Source organism: Musa acuminata, chromosome BXJ2-8 (assembly GCF_036884655.1).
Source record: "Musa acuminata AAA Group cultivar baxijiao chromosome BXJ2-8, Cavendish_Baxijiao_AAA, whole genome shotgun sequence".
NCBI lineage: Eukaryota > Viridiplantae > Streptophyta > Magnoliopsida > Zingiberales > Musaceae > Musa > Musa acuminata.
Window position 1 is genome coordinate 18,864,772 of NC_088345.1, and position 10,382 is coordinate 18,875,153.

Consider the following 10,382-nt stretch of genomic DNA (forward strand, 5'->3'; position numbering starts at 1 on the left):
GGAAAATTTGATGCTAAATCCGATAAAGGAATCTTTCTTGGTTATTCTTCGGTTTCTAAAGCTTTTCGTATCTTCAATAAAAGAACTTTAATCATTGAAGAATCCATTCATGTTGTTTTCAATGAGATTTCCGAAATCAGGAAAAACGATTTTGATGATGATGTTAATTTTGATTCCTTGAATTTAAATGAAACCCCGTTTCCAACTAGCAACTTGGATGCATCCACTTCCAAAACATACTTACCCAAGGATTGGAAGTATGTAGATGCTCATCCTAAGGAGCTAATCTTAGGAGACACATCAAAGGGGTTCAAACACGATCTTCTCTTAAAAATTTTTGTGCCAACGCCGCTTTTCTCTCCCAAATTGAACCAAAATGTGTTGACGAAGCCATGAAAGATGATTCATGGATTATCGCAATGCAAGATGAATTGAATCAATTTGAGAGAAATGAGGTATGAAAGCTTATTCCTAGGCCAAATGACCATTTAGTTATTGGTACTAAATGAGTCTTTAGAAATAAGCAAGATGAAAATGGTATCGTGGTTAGAAACAAGGCTAGATTAGTGGCCAAAGGTTTCAACCAAGAAGAAGGTATCGATTACGAAGAAACCTTCGCTCCTGTGGCTCGATTAGAAGCTATGCTCCTTGCCTACGCTAGTAGTAATAATTTTAAGCTGTTTCAAATGGATGTTAAAAGCGCTTTTCTTAATGGCTTTATTTCCGAAGAAGTCTATGTTGAACAAGCTCCTGTATTTAAAAATAATAGCCTCCCTAATCATGTGTTTAGATTAACTAAAGCTCTCTATGGTTTAAAACAAGCTCCGAGAGCTTGGTATGAGAGACTTAGTTTTTTTCTTATTGAAAATAATTTCATAAAAGGCAAGGTTGATACTACATTATTCATCAAGAATTTTGAAAATAATTTTCTCATTGTTCAGATTTATGTTGATGATATTATCTTTGGTTCCACGAATGAATCTCTTTGTGAATCATTTGCTAAAACTATAAGTCTTGAATTCGAAATGAGTTTAATGGGAGAATTAATATTCTTCTTAGGCTTACAAATCAAACAACTAAGCAATGACATCTTTACTAGTCAAACTAAATATGCTATGAATTTACTAAAAAAGTTTAAAATGAATAACTCAAAGGCTATTAACACTCCTATGAGCACCTCAACTAAGTTAGAAATTGATGAAAGTGGAGAAAGCTTCGACCAAAAAACTTATAGGGGTATGATAGGAAGTTTACTTTACCTCACTGCAACTAGACCAGACATCATGTTCAGTGTAGGACTTTGTGCTAGATTTCAATCAAACCCTAAGATATCTCATCTCAAAGCAGTTAAAAGAATACTTAGATATCTTAATGGTACCACAAATCTAGGATTATGGTACCCAAAATCAGAGAATCTTGAGTTAATTTCTTATGCTGATGTGGACTTTGCTGGCTGTAGACTTGATAGAAAAAGCGCATCAGGAACATGTCAATTTTTAGGACATGCCCTTGTTTCCTGGCCATCTAAGAAACAAAACTCAGTTGCACTATCAACAATCGAAGCTGAATATATTGCAGCAAGTGCATGCTGTGCACAAGTTGTATGGATGAAAAACACCTTAGAAGATTATAAAGTTCATCTTAAAAATATTCCCATTAAATGTGATAACACAAGTGCAATATGCGTAACAAAGAATCCTATACAATACTCAAGAACAAAACATATTGATATTAGATATCACTTTATACGAGATCATGTTACTAATCATGACGTAATCATAGAGTTCATTGATACTAAACATCAACTAGCTGATATTTTTACAAAACCTCTAAGTGAAGAGCAATTTGATTTCATAAGAAGAGAATTAGGAATGTTGATGTGTCCGAATACATAAACTAGTTAAAATTATTTTTTGGACTTTATTGAATGATCAAATAACTTGATTGCCATTACATGCCTAAATAACATGTTGGAAATTATGTGTTGAATACAAAAATGTTTTATCTTCATGATTGTATTTGAAAATCTGTAACATAGTCTTGTCCGAATACATGAAAGAGTTCATTTCATTTTCGGATTCGCTTAACAATTGGAATGCTAAAAATCAGATTTTCTCATACACTCTTATGAAAAATATTTCTTCTGAAATGAATTTGATGAAATAATTCCTACTTATGAATTCCATCTTGAAATATGGATGATAGTATTTTTACTTGCAAAAAGTTGTTTCACACACATATCTTGACTCAAAGTAAACTCACAAATAGTTGGTATCACAAATGGCTTTCCTCCTTCATGCAAAAAGATTATAACAAAAAAAAAAGGAAGAAGTATTCAAAGCAATCTATGTATCATGCCTTCCTTTATATGCTTGATAATTTGCTTATATTGTTCCCTTGGTATCACAACTACCATGCTTTTTGTTGATGACAAAGGAGGAGAAATATATGAATTGATACTATAAACACTGATGCTATGATTATGCCATGCTTGCATCACCAAGAGATATATGAACAGATGCTATGATTTGTATCGTGTCAAGATATCAAACAAAAAACTTGCATCGAAATTCTACGAGTTGATATCTTACCATGCGATGAAATGCAATACTTGCTACAATATTTGAAATGTATATATCATGTAATGATATCAAAATCTTACTTCGCAGCTTTACATGTTGATATCTTACAATATGATTAATTGCTACTATTACCATCATTCAAACTTGTTATATTTGAAAATGAATGTCAAGCCTTGACATCATCTTCAGAGAGATACATCATGATAGAAATCATGATGGGAGTATTGATAAGTTCAAATGATTTTAACTTATCAATATGTCTCTTGAATTCTTAGGTTTTGAATTCAAGAATGACTTATTTCAAGTATGGCATATAGATAGGGGGAGTTAAGGTTAACTCCATTATCAATTGATTGTCATCATCAAAAAGGGGGAGATTGTTGAATCTCGGATTTTGATGATGAAGTCAATTGTCATTTGTTATCTAATCTATATGTTGAGATAAGTGTGCAGGATTAACTATGATGAAAGTAAGACATATAGCAGGAGTTGCGCCGGAGTCAAGATAATGATCACGTTGGGAGTTCAAGAGTTTGACGGAAGTTCGGACAGTTGTCGAAGGTTCTGCGGGAACAAATCCGAGAAGTCCATAAGCTTGCCAAAGAAGCTCGTCGAAACTCGCCAAGTGAATCGTTGCAAGTCCAGGAGTTTGCCGGAAGTCCGCAGGAGCATCACCGAGGGATCATCGGATGATCGACGGAAGTTCGCCGGAAGCTCGCCGGAAGAAGCGATTGACGCATCGGAGCAAGTTGCAGTAAATGTCTTAGTAAAAATCGTAGTTAGCACAATGATTAAGTTAGAAATGGGAGGTGATCCTATTAACTTAATCTTGGGGCAATTGGGCCCCTGAAAAACCTAAATTGGGCCGAATGGATCAACTCATTCGGACCCTGATTTCTGTCAAGCGGTTGAACCGCCCAAGGCAGGAGGTTGCGCCGCCTGGGCTCAGTCTCCGAGCGAGACTAGAAGGTGCAACCGCTCTAGCTAGGTGGTGGCATCGCCTGGGGCTCAGCCTCCGAGCGAGACTAGGCGGTGCAACCTCCCCTGACAGGAGGTGGCACCGCCTGAGCTCGATCTTCGAGCTCTGCCAAGCGGTGCAACCGCCTCAGTCAGGAGGTGCAACCGTCTGAGCTCGGTCTTCGAGCTCTGTCAGGAGGTGCAACCGCCCCTGACAGGAGGTAGCACCGCCTAGAGGCTCAGTCTTCGAGCTCTGCCAGGCGATGCAACCGCTCCAATCAGGAGGTGCAACCGCTTGATCCCGGAATTCCGGGAATTGACAGTTTTGAGCTCCAAATTTGAACTGGGTTGGGGCCTATAAATACCCCACCCATTCAGCACTGAAAGAGCAATGAACTAACACCGGAATCTTGATATTTTTCTGTGATTCTTAGAGCTCAAAATTGTTGTAAAGGCCAAAAGTTCTTCTCCCTCTGTTCTTCCAAATTCTGTGTTGTAAAGAGAGGAGAGAAAATTCTGTAAGGGTTGTCTCCTAAGCCCGTCAAAAGGAGTGAAACTGTAAAAGGGTGGTTGGCCTTCGCCTATTGAAGGAAGCCAAAAGTGGAGTAGGTCAAGATTGACCGAACCACTCTAAATCTCGGTTCGCATTTACTTTGAGCATATTATCTTTACTGCAAACCTCCTCTAAAGCTTACTGCTTTCTGCGCATATACGATCGGGTTTCAAGCTTTGCACTTTTGAATCAGCGTTTAGACGTAAATCTGTTTTTTCGTACGATCATCATATTTCAGTTTGCATTTACGTTTTGATTTCAATCATAACTGCAAACTGCCTTTATATACTTGCTTAAACTGCATCTCGCCTAATCAAGTGATTTACGAATCAACATTTAATCAGCTTCTTCGTACGAACGTCGTATTTCAGTTCTGCAAACTGCCTTCATAGATTGATTTTAACGTCATCTCGCTTGATCTTAAGTTAAAGTAATCTTAGAATCGACTTTCACACCGAAATCATTTTTATCGTTCGAACGTGCTTTATCGTTGTAAGATTTCTGCTGCACTAATTCACCCCCCCCCTCTTAGTGCTCTTGATCCTAACAGTACTACCATCGCCATAGGCATTTGTCGGCTAACTCAGGTGATACCACCACCCAAGCCTAATTTAGGCTACCTATTTAGCCTTCTAATAGGCTCAATTCGGCCTAACTTCAAGCTTATTAGGTTTTCTTGATAAGTTGACATTATTTCGGTCCAATACAAACTCAAATTGACCTAAATGACCTCAATCAAAACTTTAATAAATCAACCACATATCCAGCACATTTACGAAGCTTTTACGTTATATGCTATTCTAATATATCATTAGATCTTTCGATACTTTGTTCGAACCTCTAACACATCGCTCTTTATTTCAGTATATCACTCATTTTACCTATATATTAACTTTCACATGACATCTAATCTTCCGGCACAATACCCGATCCTTCCGGTATGATGCCCGAATCTATAGTACGAAGTTCGATCTCTAACACATCAATCAATCATTTGGCTAGACGTCCAATTTTTAACACTATAGTTCATCATCAAAATCCAAGATTCAATATATTTCTATAGATATCCCATAGGGAAGGCAGCTAAGTAACTGACCTGAGTTGCCTTTTGGGTTTCTACTTTAGTGGATAGTAGAATATCGAACTACTACGGTGTTGGCGTGGGGAAGGGTGGCTAGTTGATTTTATATTCTCTATCAGATACAAATTATAAATATTAAAAAAACATAAAATGCTACTATTATGCAAAAAAAATTTAATGTTAGAATTAAAATCAAATAATAATATATTAGTTTTTCGATATGTACATTTCAATGTCATTCAGAAAAATCTTTATTTGATATGTAAGGGTACCATCCTCGGATCCGAAAAGCATAGTGATGTCAATTTACAATGAGAACTAGACTCACCTTCTCCTCTCTTCCTATCCTCCACAAGACCACTATGATCGATGGATTAGAGACAAGAGGAGATAAGAGAAGATCTGTAATCTCTCAATGACTGATTCACGTGACTAAGGGGAGATGAAAGAAAATCTATAATCACTCAATAATATTATATATCCACGTCTTTTAATCCCTATAAGATCTTATCTATTTATAAGTGAAAGCATAGGGTCAAAAATAAGTAATCAGTAGAATCCCTCCCATTAAGGTTATCTCCTGAAAAATCTTATCATAATTAAACTTTTTTTTATTGATTGATATCTGTTATTAAAATTCAATCATATCTATAATATATCTTACATAATATTATACATTCTCACATATTTATCACCTAGTTATGACTTAAAAAAAAATTAGTGTGTTATCTAGATACTATACCTTTGACCGAGCACAAACTTCATTGCATATGGCTTTTTTTTAATTCCCTAGGACAACTCGAACAGTAACACTTCCACGTACTCTTTGAGAGCATCAACCCCTGTGGCCTCTGCTCCCTCAGTGTCTCCTTCCCAGGTCTTCTAACTTCAATTTCACTATTATAAGTTCAGTCGAATTGTACCTCAACAAATCACTAAGTTCGGTGAATTAGGACCAAAATTTAATTCCTTGGAGGTAACTCCTTAATTAAATTTTCATCCTGCAAATTATGTTCTTCCATCATAATGTATGGCTGGTTATTAAACTCAACAATCTGGATCCAGAGACATTCAATGACGCTCGAAACTTAGCCTTCTCTACCAAAGCTAGCAGGAAAAGCATAAAGATCTTATAAAGTATCTTTCGACAACTTTTACAAACAGGACACGGCAATCGCACTTCAATGACGATGTTAGATCATGTTCATTATATAGTCGAAAACCTGTTACCTCTGTGAAGCATCAATTTTCCTTCATTGTTTCTTCCTCAATAAATTCTTCTCATAGACAGATGTCAACAAGTAGCCCTCCGGTAAGGCAAAGGGAAAATGGATTGGTTCAAGAATTTAAAGTGAGAATATGATATCACAAAAAATATTAAACTCACAGGAATACTGAATGCAAGAAAATGGATTGTTTCAAGAATTTAAAATGAGAATATGAAATCACAAAAAATATTCAACTCACAGGAATACTGAATGCAAGAAAGATCTTCAGTGGCGTTCATACAAATCCAGTTTGACATCGCAAAGCCATTTTTTATCAAACACTGAATGACTGACTATATCGAGTTATCTGACACTTAATACCCGCCGGCAATGCATTGTTTCATTGAAAAATGAAAGCAACACCTGGGTGATTTCAAGTCATAAAAGATCCATACTTCAATTATGCTTGAAAAAAAAAATATATTATGAATGGGGCTCTATAGCATCGCATGTCCCCAACACAATGATGAGACATTGCACCAACTATCCTGCATCTTCGACTCGAATTGCGATAAATCTTTAACATTGAGACAAAGTATCATAGGGATGGTAAGTTTGAGGATGATCTTGTGTGACCAAATATGCTGCACAATTGATGAGATTTCACATGTTGTGCAGGTAAATCAAAATGCAGATCCACCACCTTTGGTCTTTCCAAGCAGGACATCTTTTGCCTCGTTAATCTTGGAAGCAAGGTAATGACTTCCTCCTGCATCTGGATGGTTAGCAACCATAACCTTTTTGTGTGCTTCTTTTATTTTGTCTGGAGGGGCATTTTCCCTGTAACAAAAAGTAGTTCTCAGTCAGAATAATGAAAACTATATAACAAAAAAAATGTTGCTGAAATTGGAAATTTTCAGGTACAAAGGGAGGCAGAACATGGTATTGACAGGAAAAATTGCTTGCACGAAAATGACCAGCCAGGTTAAATAGAAATATGATTGTAAATTTTATAGAAGGAGCCAGTTAGGAATTAGCTTTCAAAATCTGAAACTACTTAAGCTGACTTGACAGGCAAACCTGAAACTCATTGGTAATAACTAATGAGTCGGACCACATTATGATGAGCATAGACCATAAAGATACAAACTACTGATATTTATTCCAGTATAGATCCCTGATAAAGCATAACTACAAACTATTAGTGAGAATCAAAATAAAGAAAATATAATAGCGGCACAGAAATGTCACTAAGATGATAATGTATTATTTACCAAATGCAAAGTGACAGGCAAAACTCCTAATAGAGAGTTTCATTCAAGCTACTACCAGATCCCAGCTTTCAAGATCTAGATAAAAGCAAATGGCAAGTTTCTCTTCATATTCCTTTCAAAATACAAAAAGGTTTCTGACTTTCCCCAAGCAAAAAAAAAAAAAAATCAATAACAAGACATTATAAATCATTGCTTTCTGCGGAAACTCAACAAACCACCAATACACCATTATCAATGTGTAAATAATACATCCACAATCTTTCTTGTGGATCATATTCTACCTTGTGCAAGTGAAAGAAACTTCATTGCTTACAGTACAATTTGAATGATGTATAGTCATATCTTGCATGGCTATTCCATGTTACCATTACAATGTCAAACATCAAGCATCACCTTCTTCAGCCCAAAATATCAAGATCTTTCTAATGAAACCTGAATCTAAAGCTGAGTCAAGGATACTATCCTTGTCTGAGATTCTGTCCGTCTGATCCTACAAAGATAATATAATGACAGGAGACCACCTACGATCTATTAAATGACAGTTTGTGGGATGGAAATAATATGGCTGCCTTGGGGAAGTAGAATGTAGAATGTCAACCTGGTTTTTCACATATGTACATAGCAAGATTTGATAACTTGCTGTTGCAACAAATACAGAAAGCATGTACTTCCACAAAAATTGAAAAGTTGAGACCAGGTTTATCTTCTTCTTTTCTAATTTATTATGCATACCTGACACCAAGAATAAGGGCAGCTTCTCTTCTTGTCATAGTAGGCTGGAAGCCCCCTTCATAGAACTTACGCATACGAGGAACTACCGGCCGAGCCTTGTATGCCTGCCAAGCTTGGACACCATATCTACCAGCAAGAGCAGCAGCAGCAACTGCTAATCCTGCTAGTAAAGGTAAAACCTGTAAGAAGAGCCAAATTATAAGAAGGATTAAAGCGTAAAATAATCCAAAAATATTGATGAAACATGCATCTACATCAGCCAAATTATTGATCTAATGAAAATAAAGACCGTAAAACCTATTCTGTAAGATTGATATATACATTCTATAGAGGATCAACCCTAAAGGCCTTGCTCCAAAATAACTCCAATATGGCATATTCTATACACCAACGGTGGTTTCAGGTCTTATTTCCGTAATAATTTTCCTTGTCCATTTTCACTTGTCAAAACATAGTATTGAGATCCAGCCAACACTTCAACAACCACGTGAACAAGTTCCTACTCTGAGGTTTCCAAAATTAGCTGATTTTGCCCGGTGTTTAGATCAATACAAAGGCAAAAGATGTTTTATCCAACAGTCTTTATCCTTTTATCTCCTGATCAAGGCCCCATTTGTCTTCCTCTCTTTCGCATGAACCTCTAACTTGATCTATTTCAACATATGTAGTGCCTTTTAACACCTTGTTTGGATTTCTAAACTACTTCAAATAAATTTTCTTTAACATAAGTAATTTTGGACAGGATATATTTATATTGAGATGTTTAGCAGAAAATAATTTAGAAAAGGTATCCAAGTACAAGAGGCAGACACTGTCTTACTCCTGGTAACAGAGATTATTTCCAATAACTCACATCTAAGTTCATTAACAACAAACATATGAAAGAAGTAACTGACGCAAAGCAGGCAAACAAAGACTACTTATTAAACTAAATGGCAACTGAAAATTGTTTTGTTTTTATCAACAAGAAGTCGTCGCTCTAGCTAGTCATCAGTACTAATCAGTAATTGTAAAAAATCCAATTTGAAGCATGCGCATCAACATCAGAATTTTTTTCCTAAATCATGAACTTGTAAAAACACTAACCAAAGTAGCAGTGCGTGATAAATCGAAACCCTATACACAAATACTTCTGAGATACATGCCGTATCTCGTAACACACCGAACTACTACTCATTGACCTATGGTCTTGGTGGATGACAATAACCAGATGACTAAATCAAGGATGATATCCAAAGGAGCAAATAGAACAATCCCAACGTGAATTTTGCATGCCGAGCGAGCTATCATGAAAGACGTAACAATCCTTCAACAAATGACCCTCGAAGAGATTGCCATCTAACAAAGAATGCAAGCGAGAGAAACAAAAGCAATCTTCCACAACAACACACGTATAAATCATCGCCAATTCCTACAAATCTTAAAATCTATAAGGAAAAAGTTTTTGCAATTACATGATCAGAAAGAGATCACATAAGAATAGATGCTTCTTTTCACAGAAGGAGTTGAAAAAATCACTAATCAAAACCCTCAAATCCCACACATTTTCGAGCAAGAACAAGCGGGAAAAGAAGAATCAAACAACTCACCATTTCCAAAGGAAATCTACCGCTAATCCCACGATAAACATCGGCAAGAGCTCCCAAATCGCCGATCGTCCATCATACCCGCTTCTCTGCTTCGATCGACACCACCTAGGGTTATGACACTGCCTGCTCTTCTTCGACCACAGAAGAACCGGTCCGGCCGGTAGATTAGTTAAACCCAACCGGAGACTCAAGAAGGCCTACGGTTAATAGACGTGGCAAATTTGGATCCGCACGATCTTGAATGCAGAAGGCCCAAAATTATGGAGATTAAAAATATGCAGAGGACGACGACTGTTAGCAAGAAAATTTTCTCTAATAATGTAGAAGTTATAGGTTTACGAGACACTGACTGAACACAAGCATTACAGTAGTAGATGCAAAAAGCTTTCGGGTTCTCTCTTATCAA

The 10,382-nt window shown here is 36.5% G+C and overlaps 1 protein-coding gene across 1 annotated transcript; it reads right to left on the bottom strand.

Annotated features, from left to right (window-relative positions):
* Nucleotides 1-6,628: 6,628 nt before the first annotated feature.
* Nucleotides 6,629-10,133, bottom strand: LOC103974107 (mitochondrial import inner membrane translocase subunit TIM14-1). Its single transcript, XM_009388860.3, has 3 exons — nt 9,977-10,133; nt 8,388-8,566; nt 6,629-7,221 (listed from the first exon to the last, which is right to left on the bottom strand). Exons 1-3 carry the CDS (start codon nt 9,977-9,979, stop codon nt 7,065-7,067), a joined length of 339 nt encoding a protein of 112 aa, XP_009387135.1. The 5' UTR covers nt 9,980-10,133; the 3' UTR covers nt 6,629-7,064.
* Nucleotides 10,134-10,382: the final 249 nt, after the last annotated feature.